Here is a 13,982-nt window from a genome sequence, read left to right as displayed (position 1 = left end):
TGGTATTCAACAATATTTCAGTCATTCACACTTCCATCCAATCTTCTAACATTTTTAGAAATGTCAGATCACAGTTGGATTCAATAGCATATTATCTTCTTTGAGGTGAGGGGGCATCCTAATGAAATCTGTGACTGTCTTCCTCAGAGATCCCTGCTTAAATTAACATTTGTATCAGCTGTGGGACAACCGAGGCCAAGGAAATTTTGGAATGTAATCAAAAGTAGGAACTCTGATTACTTTTTGTGTGGCTTCAGGAAATGAAGTGATTGCTGTGGACTGGAAAGGGCTAAAAGATGTGGACCAGATCAACATGGACAGCACCAGCTCACTTCATGGAAGCAGCATCCACAGACCGTCTACTGAGGTGAGCATTCATTCCACGTGATAGAGAAGAGAGCACTCAAGAATCTTCAGCAAAGAGAAATCCCCAATCAAAACCACAGAAACAAGTATGTTCTAGGATGAAGATCCAGGATCTTTCAAACAGTCAAAGGGGGTGGGGTTGTTTTATTGTAGACAATGATGGGGGTGTGTGTGAATTTTTGTTTTAACTTGATATAGATTGGCAGAAAATAAAATAATTCTTTGGAATTTGAATCCAGTAAGATTCTAGAACTATTAGCTGTCAAAAACATTTTGGCAGTATTCCATGAAGTGCCTAGGATAGATCCTTATCTGTGAATTTTTTCTAATGAGTACCGGTGAGATAAAACCACTCATGTTCTCTATACAGTATCCTCTTGTATTCTTGTGATCATGCAGAGAATTTTCTCCTTTTGCTATAGAATCTCTATTCAGTTCAGGCCATTTAATGATTTGGTAGTAAGTCTTGTGCATCAGGTATGGCGAGCCCTGGTCTTCTAGAGGCCTCTGATAATTTGTTTCCTCCTGGCACTCAGCTAAGAACCAGACTGGATTGAGTATTGTTATGTTGGAGTAGAAGATGCAGGAAGTGCCCTGTCTTTTTAATCACATAACAGTCAGCCTGCCAACTAGTAAACAGCAGAATTTCAGTGGGGAAAACAGCACACTATATGCTTTCCTTTCTGCTATGCAACTCTCCCCACAATAGTTGGATGATTTACACAGATAAAAGCTGTTTCTAGGTCCAATCAATTGCAGGAGGGAAAACATAATCAGATCTCAGGGTACCTGAAGAGGTTCAGACTTTCCAAGCCCATGTACTGAAATTAGGGTTAAGGAAAAACATAGGAGTTGGTTCTTTGTGTATATGTGTTTTCATTATCCATCAGCATAGAGTAGATGGCTTCAGATGGATTACCCTTCTTGCATAACTTTGTTCGATTCTTTGATAATTGTATGTGGCCTACTTATCTAATAGGGTGTATGAAGTGAAATTTAATGAGCTTTTTGGAATAGATAAATGCTATTCAAGCATGTCATTTTAGTTTTTATGAAACTGCTGCAGACAGATGGGAGCATGTTGATATATGCTTACTTAGACTGTGACTTCAGAAATCTCCCTTCGGGGGATTTTGGCTATTCAATGTGATAACCATTTGAATGGTAGGAGAATTGGCTCAGGTGGTTCCATTTTTCTCCATTGTTAAATTTTCTACTGGCATCTCATGGACCTCTGTTATAAAATAATTATTGGACTACGCAGAGCTTTGCCTTCATTCAGATTCAGTGGCCCAATAATTAAACCAAACTGGTCTTGTCTATTTTGACCATTACCTTCTCTTGATGCCAGACAGCAATTTTCTTCGGTACAGTTACCAGAACCTCTTTTAATTTGAAATGTGCTGGGCAGAAGTTCTTAAGAGTAAAGTGTGACTTCACCCATTTTTCTTAAAGGACATGGACAGATTGTAATAAAAATATTTAATATTTAATCTTAGAATCATTATATAGACAAACATTGCCAAACAACTATGGAAAACTATGCTTGAAAGCAGGCTTAACAGCACATTTTATTGGTTAAATTTGCATGAAACCAGGTGTGGGATTCTACCGGTTCTGTCCACTTTTGTAGAACCAATAGCTCTGAAGACCAGCAGACATAGAACCAGTTCTGTGTCTGCTGCTGTTTTGGCCCACCCGCCTACCCAGGCTCTTATCTAACCTTTATTTCCTGTGTTTTCAACCACAGCTGCTTTGCGTGACACAGCTGTGGTTGAAAAAGCAAGAAAAAAGTGCCCACGTGCAGCTCTGCTCATCTGTCCAGGCAGCTAGATGACGATGATATACACCAAAATCGGTAGTTACACCGGTCAGATCTCACCCCTGCATGAAACCCCCATGTTTTCACATGCATATACAAATGCAACTCTAGGTAAGGCTATGTTGCTTGAGACAAGACGCATGTGGTGCTGGAAAAGGTTTTCTAAATGTTCAGGAATGTACCATATTCCTATATAGGTGGCTTCAGATCCATCCAGGAAGCAAAGTGGACCTCCTATGATGAGCTAATGACATTGCTGGGTACTTTCCATCATACTAGTAAATCCAGCTTCCTCATGTTGCAAGTGTTACTCTTAAGACAATGGCAGACAGTGCTTACCCTTCAGTGCCATCAGCTAATTGTTGGAGGACTCAGAGGGATTTCTGAGGAAATGTGAAGCCATATCAACTAATGATCCTAAACTGTTTTCCTGCCAATATACAATCTCAGAAACAATATATGAGACAGCATCTAGGAAACTGAAAGGAAGAATTGAAGAGCTGAGTCAAGAGGAAGAAAAATTCAATTAGACAGAGAAGGATGAAAGAAAAGTATTTATATTAGTAGAGCAAATATTGGGAGGAAAGCTTTTCTATAAGTAAAGTGCCACATCAAAAAAAATGGATGAGTAAGGAAAATAATAAAAGGAACGTAGCTTTCAGGAAGAGTATTTCATCTTGTCAGAACGAAGGGAAGAGGAGCAAAAAGAAAGCTAGAATGGAAGAAGATAAAAAGGGGGAAAGAGAAGATATTTTATTATAGTCATAGTTTCCCCCCTTCTGTTCAGTTGTGTCTAATTCTTGGGGACTTCCTGGACAAGTGCCTGTAATTTTCTTGGCACAATTCTTTGCCATTACCTCCTTCCCACGGCTGAGAGAATGTGACTGGCCCAAGGTCACCCAGCTAGTTTTATGCCGAAGCTTTAGGCAGTTTTATAAATCTATACCTACTTAATCATCTACTGCTGCTATAAATAAGTTTTCAACTCACTGTTTAAATGAACATCTGATAGTATCATTGATGTTCAGTGCCATGGCAGCTTCGATCCTGGAATAATTATATTTTCTCACCACTTCTCAGTTTGCTTTTCCCTCTCCCCAATCTTTATTTATTGTACACTTGCAACCATAACTACTATCAAGAACAGTCTCCCAAAACATGCATCCTGGTCACTGAAATACTTAGTAGAGGAAGCAATAAAACCAACTGCTACAAGAAAGGAAGGTGGTATGGAGAGAGTTTGGGTGTGTTACTAATGCTTTGTCTTCTTCTTATATAGCAAACACGGACAGATTTCTCCTGGGATGGCATTAATGTGAGTACATCCAGCACTCCAGTTGAGTCAGTCTGTCTATGTGAGAGTCTTGAGTGGGTCTTGGTGACCAGTGGTGGGTCCTGAGGTGACCATTAGGGACCCATCTTATTTCTAAATTCTGGGTCATACCTTAGATTGAGCATTTTCCTGCTTCTAGTCCAATTGATACTTTATCCAGAAAAACAAATAATTGATCTGAATGGCAGCTCAGCACACTGAAGATGTGTGTGTTTCAAAGTCAAATTCCAATTATCTAAACATTTTTTCCACAATCCCACAACAGACCCCCCTCAGCAGCAGAAAATCTGATCTGTGAGTGGGTGGCTATTCAAAATCTGCTCTTAAAGTAGAAGGATATTTAAATAACTACTTGCTGGCTGTTTTGAATATGTCTGCCTGGACTCAAGGACAGGCTTTAATTTATATTGCAAACATTTTTATAAGATATTATCACTATCATTTACAATCCAAAAACATCTATTTTAATTACTCCTTTATTTTCATTCTGATTTTTTTTCATAGCATTTTAAAATAATACAGATTTTATCCAAATTATCCAGACTCTCCTAGTTTTGTAAACTGTGTGTATAAATGTATACATAAATGCGAACTCATACAATTTAGTAAAAACAGGACATAAAAATCACCTTTCAATCTGTTCATTAAAAAGTGTAAATGCCATTAAAGAAGTTATGTCCTGTAGTTTTCATCAACAAAAAATTTAAATATCCAGAAAAGAAAACTCATCTACATTATCTACAATCTACAGTTTAAAACTGGAACTCAAAATCATTACATAAACCAAATTCTATGTTAACCACAATATGATGTACTTGGACAACCAAATATGATAAAAAAAAGGATTGCAGGAATTGCTTTGCCAAAAGTCTGCCACAAAATACCCCCAAGACTAATTATCTAAAAGGAAAAAAAAACCTCACACAATAGAGAAAAAAGCAAATATATTCATTCTGTATATCTATGAAGTACACAGTTGGCATTCTGTACATTCTTCAAGAAATAACACTTCTAATAACTGTTTCTCATATGTTCTACGAAGGAGAGGTTGTGATTAAATGGGAGTCATTCATTTAATATTATCACTACTGTCATATAAATTGCTTAGCTCAAACAATAATGAACTACTGAAAAGGCATAAATTAATACTCAAATCATGACTAAATATAAATGACTATTTTTTAATGCTTGGAGTACAATTTTTATTAGACCAATGACTTTTGTAGTCCATTTTCTGGAGACAAGAATCAAATCATAGGACATGCTAGAGTAATTACAATATATGTGCATAATGCTGCCATTTTTATTTTAAATGAAAGTAGTTACTGGGTTCCAAACCAACACTGTTCTTCAACCACTTTCTTTCTGGTGCTTGGGTTTTCTGTGTCCCACACAATAAATAACAAATTCAGGATAAAATGGCTAATCTACTGTATGTATGGGGAGGGGATTTTCAGTAAGAAGGGAGAGCACTTCAGGATTGTGGATTCTTACAGCTTGTATGGATAATATAGAAGGAAAATTAACTGACACACCTGTGGTTTTGGAGGATCTGTACCCAATTTCAATTCCTATATTTTTTTTCAATTCCTATTTTTTCCCTTTTTTCATTTTGTGATTGTACACCATGTTCCTCAACAATAATGTTGAGTATTTCCTTTGTGTAGCATTCAAAGATGAAAAAAGTGGGGGCAGAAAAAAACCTAAGACATGAGGTATGTTCTATTACTTGCATAGAGCAGATGAAGTGGTGACTTCATTGCAGATTTCCTGGAATCTAGTCTTTCCTTTATCATTCTGGCTTCTATACTGAATCAAAATAAGAAAGCAGCTGAGTAAATCTTCACCTTTGAAAAATACTTTCTGATCTTATTTACTCAGTATTTATCTGAATCCAGATAACAGTAATCCACTCTTATTCTTCCTCTACTCACTCAGACCACCAATTTATAGCATTATACAGCTATCGCTGTGATATAAGGCTGCCTAAATTTATAATCTGCTGCCATGGTGATGGTGTATTATGTTATTAGTTGTTATGTTAGAAATGCTCTGAAGTATTTGGGAGCTTTACATACACAACAGGTTCTACCTTGAATATTATTTATTTTCTGTCTTTTAACCTTCTCATATAATATATTATAAATTGCTGGCAAAACACATGCCAGCCAAACACCAAATGTAACTTTAGCTCATTAGGGCTGATGCAAAACTAATACTTACCTTAGAAACTTTCTGAAGTTATTGTTCTTTCTTCTTTGTTCCTTCTATTTTAGATTTATATTTCTTGTTTTCTTAGAAACTCAGATCAGAATACCTCCTGCTCCTTTTCTCTATCTCATGTTTTATTTCTTGGTATGGCCTGTTTTCAGCTATCCATGGAAGATACAACTTCAATTCTTCCCAAACTGAAACGAAACTCAAATGCCTATGGAATTGGAGCTCTTGCTAAGTCATCTTTATCTGGTGAGAATTTCAAACCTGTGAATCTGAAATTGTACTTCTTACTAACCTGGGTTTTATCCACTTTTTGCCCTAACTTCAAATCTTTATGAAATAACAGGAGTAAAAAGAAACTTTTGATATCTTTATTATCTACCCAAATTGCAGAATTAAGTGCCACATATTCATCAGTTCCCTCGTTGCTCCTATGTCTCAGAATTGGTTTGTTACCCCTTCACATTTCCCTGTTGGAGCAGGTGGGTGTGACTGAGTGCATAACAATAATTTGCTATTGTCTGTCTGAGGTAAAAATAAAAACTGGACAACACCCATTACCTTTCCCATATTACAGAACAAGGTCTTTTTTGCTAACGCAAAAAAATAAATCTTATCCCCACCACAATAATAAGTCTTCCTAATTTTAATACCTCTCAGTACTGAATCACAACTCTCAGATTAACTGAGGATGTGGGGAGCCATAGACCAAAGTTCTAAAGGACATAGGATTGAGGAATGCTTCCCTAAAGTTAGTGCTGATCTCCCCTTTATTTCAGTGCAAAAGTGCAGCTTGAGGAGGAGTGAGAATGAACAAGTGCAAATTTAGACAGGCAAGAGAAAGAATCCTTGGATAGGAAAACTATGGGCTCTGCATAGAAATTCCACTTTTGGGGACCCTTTTTTCTGGAACACTCTTCCCATGGCAAAAGCTGAGTGACTGGGATGGTCAGGAACCTAGGTTGGTTCTCCAGACTTCACGTTGGTTATTCATTCAGTAAGGATGGACTATAATCTGCAGCTACCTATAAGACAATCCATTTCAAATGTTTTGGGATATGGAGTGGCTGGACTACATGGCGCTGGATATCAGGCGTTTCAGAGTGACTATTAAAGCTGTGGATTTAACCCCTAAAGGGTTTAGTTGTTAAGGGTGAAATTATTGAGAGGATATCACCCTCAACTGTATCAACCAATTCACTTTTAAAAGCCAGTCATTTCTCTTGCCTACTTTGAGGGTGACAAGCTGACCAATACAAAACAACAGGGTTTTTCTACAGCACTCTACGTGCCTGGAATGGTTGGCATCTAGAATCTATCAAGCCTCATTAATTTTAGACATTCCTGAATACATATTTATTATTTTCCTCTTTTTATGAGAGCAATGTGGGAATAGTTCTGGGATTAGATGCAGTTGTATTTTGATTTTAGTATAGACTGGTCTTAGTATTATTATGATGCTGTGATTTTTACCCTTTATCAGTGTTTACTATTTCATTATTTATGTATTTATTCCATGTGATTGTATTATGTAAGCGGCCTTGGGAAAGATTTTGCCCTTAAAAGCATTTTAAATAACATAATTTTCTATTCAATTTGCTCATAGAAGAGAAAAAGGAAAGAATTATACAAAGATTCACAGAATTAAAGAAGTTCTATGAATCTGTTTAAAGCTTTTGAAAATCTTAGTCATAACAAGAAAAGGAAGCAAGTGCTAGAATTAATTAACATTAATCTTTCATGGTTGAAAACATTCTGAAAATAGACAGCCCTGTTTTTATTAACAATCAATACATTATAATTAGTATATTTAACTTTTCATGAATGAAAATTAAATTATATAATTTCATATTGTAGTCTACTATAATTTCTATAAAGTTTTTGATTTGTAGGTAGAAAGGTTATTTCCTGTCCCATAAAGAGCTCTGCTCTTGTATGCATCAGGAGAAAAACTACCGTAAGTGCCAATGGAAACCTCTTTGCAGGCATAGAGCAAATTTATAAAATACACGAGGGTTGGGTGGGGATAGAAGACTCTTTCTAGGAGAATCATGGGGGTTAATTCCTCAGTGCTGCAGTCCTGATTTTGCTCCCCATAACATTTTTTTGGAGAAAGCATATTGCTTAGGCACATATTTATTATCATACTTTGTTGGATGTTTGAAATTCATTACACATGTTATATTGTGGCCCCAATTAGCCTCTTGCTGTCAAGCCCAGATTCTCCAATGGAATGACAAATCACTGTATTGTTCAGATAAAAAGATGGTAAAGCAATTCAGTTTTGGAATTCCATGGCACATATTTTTTTTTACCTTTATGGGGAGACTCCTGTAACAGTAGAGCAATTATGTCGAGACAGGAAGACAGAACAAAGTAGACTTGTCCTAGACGGTTGTCATGACAGATTGCTTTGGCCCTGTATAATAGCCCCTCTTTGTTTTATTAATGTCAGGTGCCTTAGGGATATCCCGCAGCATGAAGGATCATGTCACGAAGCCCACTGCCATGGGGCAGGGCCGGGTTGCACACATGATTGAGTGGCAGGGCTGGGGCAAAGGCAGCAGCCAGCAGCAACATACTCATGAGACAGTACGCAAGGATGCAGATGCTTACTCTGACCTGAGTGATGGAGAAAAAGAGGCCCGATTCCTTGCAGGTATGCTACCACCTCTCTGCATGCAAATAGCTCTAGGTAGACAAGGAGGACGAAGAGGAGGGTAAATGGGATACAGAGTAGTTTTTCTAGATTTGTGGAATCACATGACTGTTCCTCCATTATGATGGTTGCTTGCACAGATAGTCAGATGTTTAGTTTGGATTTGACATTGTTGTCTACCTGTTGAGTCCTTCCCAAACACCTGAATTAGGCAGATGTTGTTATTTCATTAGAATCAAAATTCCAAATCTATTTATTTGGAATATTGCTTTTATTTGGATTGCATAGATGGACTGAGGATATTCAGATGTTTGGACATAACAATTTCTGATCTGTTCCCCTTACATTTGAAGAAGTGTGAAAATAATCCAAGAGTTAGCTTAGAGGAGATATACTTACTCTGAAGTGGATCTGAACCCATTCAAATCTCTCAATGTAGATAATATCTTTTCACTATCTTAGTCCCCCAGTTCAAATAAAAAGAAATAAAGATTTCAATTGAAAACATCTCTAAATTATTCCTTTTCCCTTCTTAGATATTATAGATTATATTTCTGACTCTGATATCATGTACAATTTTACTATACAATTCTGTATTCCTATTCCATATTTTTAGCAACTTCCAAACGCTGCTGAATACTTTGAAGGTGGGCTTTATTCCTGTGCCACTGGCTATGTACCTATATGCATGAGGCAGCCATTCTGATACAAGATTGTCCATTCAAGATATAACATTTCAGGATCCGGGTTGGAATTTTGAGATAGGCTATTGATTTGGATATTGGACAGTGAGACAGCAGGGAAGTGACAAGTGTATGGAGTTATTGGCAAGTGGGAGAAAGGAATGAGTTGGCATCGTTGACATTTACTCTTTTCTGTCTTTTGATCATTTAGGAGTGATGGAACAGTTTGCTATTTCAGAAGCCACACTGATGGCCTGGTCTTCCATGGATGGCGAGGATGTAAGTGTCAACTCCAGTCAGGAAAACCAAGCTGGCAACTACAATGAAAACTATCAAGAGATGATGGAGAATCAAGGTGAATATTTATTTTCCTCTTAAGCTTCCAGGAGATTTGACATAAAGCTATAGGGAGACAGGTAATCTTCTTTTCATGGGACAATTAGAGAAGGGTAAGGCTATTCTGATTGGGAGAAGCACACCAGTCCTAGTTATCTATTTATTTGTGCAATATATTGGCTAAGCACTAAGCAGGAAAACCTTAGTTTTAAATGTTTTATCAGCACTAAACACATTAAATAATGTTAAGAAAGCTGTTTTCAGCCTTAGATCCCCTAATAATAGCCACTGTTAGAAAGTTATTGTAACCAGTATTCAGTTAATATTATCTAGATCATCAGACACTTTAAGGCACAGCTTATATTCTGTATTATATTATTTCCTCTACTTTCATTATTTGTCTCTCAACACCACCTGGTAGGTCTCTTTGTGCCTCAAGCTTTGTAGAATTTAGGTCAAACTTGTGTCTAGACCATGTTGCTTTAGCATACAAATAGAGGCTGATGCAACTCAATGGATGTCCTCCAGACTGGCTTAAAATCCCTCTCAGCAGCAAGCAGGGAAGTTACTAAATCTAGCCTTCTCTTTGACATACTAATTGTCAACAAGCAGATGGTATTTATTGGAAGATCATTTGGGATGGTGAACCCTTCTACTGGGAGTAAGGTAGAGCTATTCTAAATTAAGCCAGGCATGCTTACATTCCAATCAACATATGTACAGTTTGCATTTGTATACATATAGTTAGTTAATATGTACATTCATAATGTTCAAGAAATTTAAAAATATATTTTTTTAGAGAAGTTATTGAAATACAGTAATAGAGTAAAAGCTGTTTTACTTATTCTTGGGAAGCGTAACTGACAACGTAAATACCAGTTTTGCAGCAAAAAATTTAAAAAAGAAAAGAAAACTGGCCTGCGTTTTTGGGATAATTTTATTGTTATGGTTTTGTTTTTAATGGATACAATTGACCATTAAATCACTGCCTCAAAAATGGAAGATTTTTTTTTTTTTTAGAAACTAGCTCCACCTCCTCCGGGGCCATAAATGAGTTGCATACAATGTGACTTGTATGTGACTTGTAATTTTTGCACTTCTAGATTAGGGCAGAGCTGGAATGCAACTTCAATCTTAGTCTTCCTTTTTGTAGCCTCAGAGCTGCTATAAGATGGTGATTGTATGAATAATGTATTTGCTAGAAGTTCAACATCTTCCACTGCCTTCTCTCTGGTAGTCAGATTTCTTTCTTCTCTTGGATCTTTTAGTCTTGTTTCAGATCACTGGGGAAAAAATGTCTGAAGACATTCTAGAATCCCCGCAGCAGCAGCCTCCCTGGAGCACAAAAGATTATGGTTCAATCCAAGCATCTGCATCTCATAGACACCTAACATGAATATGTATTCTCAGTCCATATTCACTTGATCTGTTCACTCCGATTAATCGAAGTGCCTGGGTCTAAATCATGAATGCATCTTCACAGCTGTGAGATTCCAAGAGTCTAACCGCTCTGTAAATAACCATTTTAAGGGATGTTCACTGTAAATTGTGTACTCTCACAACCTCCTCAGGCAACTGCTAAGCAAGCTTACCATCCTGCCACAAAATATTATTGCTTATGTCTTTCCTATTTCTTCTTCAATTCTGCCTTTCACCTCTCTCATTTTTATTTTCTTCTCTTCCTTCCTCCTATGCAGAACACCTGGCCCAGGTGCAGTATGACAGCTGGCCTCACTCTTACGTCTCACAAGGAATGTACTGCCTGGGTTCGTCTGATGCTTGGGAAACCAGTGATCAGTCCCTCATTGCATCCCCAGCTGCTGGTTCTTACCTTGGCCAGAACTTTGAGGAATGCCAGTCTAACCTGCAGGAAAGTGTTTTAATCCAGAACAACCTTATCCAGCAGCACCAACTGTTACAAATGCAACAGCAGCAGCAGCAGCAACAGCTACAGCAACAGCAGCAACAACAACACCAGCAAGTGCAACAAGCTGTGTTCCAAAATACTGGCCTTGTGGATGTATGGCCAGCTCAGACAACTCCTAGTGGTGATGATAGCATTGGTAATGGGGGGGATGCTGAATCCAGCACTCTTGTGGGAGTTCACGCAGAAGAGGAAGGGAACCCCGTGCTGGAGAAAGCCCCCCTGTTGAACAAGAAACCTTCTCCAGAAGAGGACGATGTTGTATGCCGGGATCTGGAGTCTCTTTCACCCAGAGAGGAGGCAGAGCCTGCTGCCCTTAGCCGCAAGGTTTCTGATGTTACTTCATCTGGAGTTCAGTCCTTTGATGAGGAAGAAGGTGAAACCAATAACTGATGCTGGCTGTTGAAACCTTTGACAATATGCATGGGAAACACGGGTGGGGGAAAGTGTCAGGGAAGCCCCTCTCCAGCTCCTCAATTTCCCCTATCTCAATTCCCCAGGCTTCCCGGTTCCTCATAGCACACTTGTTTATCCTTAGATTTATGGAAAGGTAAGCCAAGGACCAAAGTGCTGGGCATTGCTAACTCCCCCACTCCTCCTGCACACGTTAGGCTGAACTTGTACGACTTATACTGCCCAGAAAGCTCAGGGAATGCAAGATAGTGGCCTCATGTGGACATTGCAAACAGTGGGAACAGGTTATGCTGGTATCAAGAGTGGCTTTGTGAGGCTGATTCCATTAACACCGCCTCTGAGAAAATGCTGCTTCGGTCTGGCTCTTGGAACCTGGTGGATCAATGATAGGGAGAGAGGGATGCTTCTTAGATAACTTTGCAACAAAAAAAAGCCAGGCCTCATCAAGAATTCTATTCATGGAAATGAGGTGCTATTTGGAGAGAAGCTTTCACCTGAGGCCTAGAGGACCATGAAGTGGAGGGCATGGATCCAGACTGTGGGACTTTAGGGGTAGTGACTATTCCGTGAGGTACTCTGAGTCCAATTCAAACCTCATTCTTCAGCACGTGTGCATGCATTTGCCGCTGAAAGCCTCTTTATGCACCCACCCTCGGTTAACTTTGCCTATATGGGGGCTGGAGAGGGTTTTCCCCCTCTATTTATTATTGGGCACTGCATGTAGGGAAAAGGGAGCGGGGGTCATCTGTCAATCTTATAATTTATGCAGACATGGAGTTCAGTCTTTCCATTGTATACAGGGAAGACAAGACAAAGAAACAAAAACAAACACATACCACAGCTTAACTATGTACCTAGTTTTCCTCTATTTTTTCCCCAAATGTTTATATTGCAACAGTTTTCTGGCTGTCAGAGGGAATGGCCTGGTGCCATCTAGTAGTGTAAGGTAATAGACTTGCAAGTTCCTCTGAAACTATTGCAAAATTGAGACTGGGCCAAGAGTAATTCTCTATTGTATTCCTGCTATGATTTTTGTTCTAATGACAAATATTAGTTAATGCCTAGTTCAGTCAAGAATAAGAAAAAAGTAAGGGGCACATTTCCCTCATTTTTTATTTGAAAAAGGGTTTTTTGGTGGCAAATGATTGCTAAGTTTTGTGGCCCATAGAATTTGAGCTCAAGTTATCCCTTTTTCTCAGTCATTGGTTTGTCTTGGCAGATAAATGGAAATTAGCATTATAAAACCTAGCTTTTAATACTGTGTTCTTTGACCATTGTCTGTCAGACACAAACAATGGAAGAAAATAATAATATAAAAAATGGCCAGAATTAATTTTTAAAAGTGTATGGTCATCATTAAAAGAGCAAAAATAAGGACGCTGCCATAACAGGTGACCCTACCTTGTCCTGTGAGAAAACATCCACAGGTAATAGCATTTTCTCTGCTCTCATTCCTACACCATTTACCTGAAAATTCAATGTGGCTTGCAACTAATCTGGGTCTGCTGGCTAGAAAATTGAAGAGTAAATTGCACAGCCACGCTTTATTTACTCAGATCTTACCCCTTTGTGTAGAGAAAGGGGAAAAACTTTGGGTTCAGAAGCTTTGCATTCAGATGTCATCAGCAAAAGGGAGCTGAAGTGCCCCCACTCTTTTCATGACGTATTGAGGGGAACTCCACGTATTTCAACAACCAAGAAACTCTGTCTTCCCCTTTACTGCACCTTCTTTGAGAACATTTTCATCATACGGACATGGTCAGGCAAAAATAATCAAAGCAAAATGCATGAAAGAAAAGCCTTTTGTCGCCATTCTTTTCCTTGTCTCTGTTTCCTTACTCTTCCTGGCTCCTTGGGTTGGGGAGGCTGCTCAACCTCTGAGCCTTTGGGAGCCCACCTCTCTTTTAAAATATGTTTACATGCTACAGTGCCAACCTCTGAAGGCTAAAGAGGGTTGGATACAGAACTTCGCTGGATATGAGGACAACGCCTCATGTTCTTGCATATATATTTTTTTCTTAAATTGCTGCATTCTGGCTTTCAGTCAGTTGTGGAGAATTCTCCCAGCAATGATGCAGAACCATGAGGAGCACTGAGTGTGCATCTCTGCAGATGAAGAATGAATGAAATTCCTGTTACACCAACATCATCGAGCCTTCAGGATAACCAGAAAGCTTTGAGATGTTTCCAGTATTGTGATGGGGGAGGGTGGAGATTCAGGCAGCTTG

General features: G+C 38.5%; 1 protein-coding gene across 2 annotated transcripts in view; it reads left to right on the top strand.

Annotated features, from left to right (window-relative positions):
* FAM131B (family with sequence similarity 131 member B) overlaps positions 1 to 13,552 on the top strand; it is a 48,823-nt gene extending 35,271 nt beyond the window's left edge. For both annotated transcript variants that reach the window (XM_087926273.1, XM_087926272.1), the window contains exons 2-7: positions 258 to 367; positions 3,468 to 3,503; positions 5,894 to 5,987; positions 8,194 to 8,397; positions 9,292 to 9,435; positions 11,114 to 13,552. In XM_087926273.1, the coding sequence (XP_087782399.1) occupies positions 314 to 367; positions 3,468 to 3,503; positions 5,894 to 5,987; positions 8,194 to 8,397; positions 9,292 to 9,435; positions 11,114 to 11,733 (1,152 nt within the window). In that variant the 5' untranslated portion in view covers positions 258 to 313 and the 3' untranslated portion in view covers positions 11,734 to 13,552. The remainder of the gene's footprint in view (positions 1 to 257; positions 368 to 3,467; positions 3,504 to 5,893; positions 5,988 to 8,193; positions 8,398 to 9,291; positions 9,436 to 11,113) is intronic.
* The last annotated feature ends 430 nt before the right edge of the window (positions 13,553 to 13,982 follow it).

The sequence above is a fragment of the Pseudonaja textilis genome, chromosome 2, assembly GCF_049901715.1.
Source record: "Pseudonaja textilis isolate UNSWEBS1 chromosome 2, rPseTex1.2, whole genome shotgun sequence".
NCBI classification, from domain to species: Eukaryota; Metazoa; Chordata; class Lepidosauria; order Squamata; family Elapidae; genus Pseudonaja; species Pseudonaja textilis.
The sequence above is the reverse complement of the archived record's forward strand: the minus strand, read 5'-3'. Positions and strand labels throughout refer to the sequence as shown.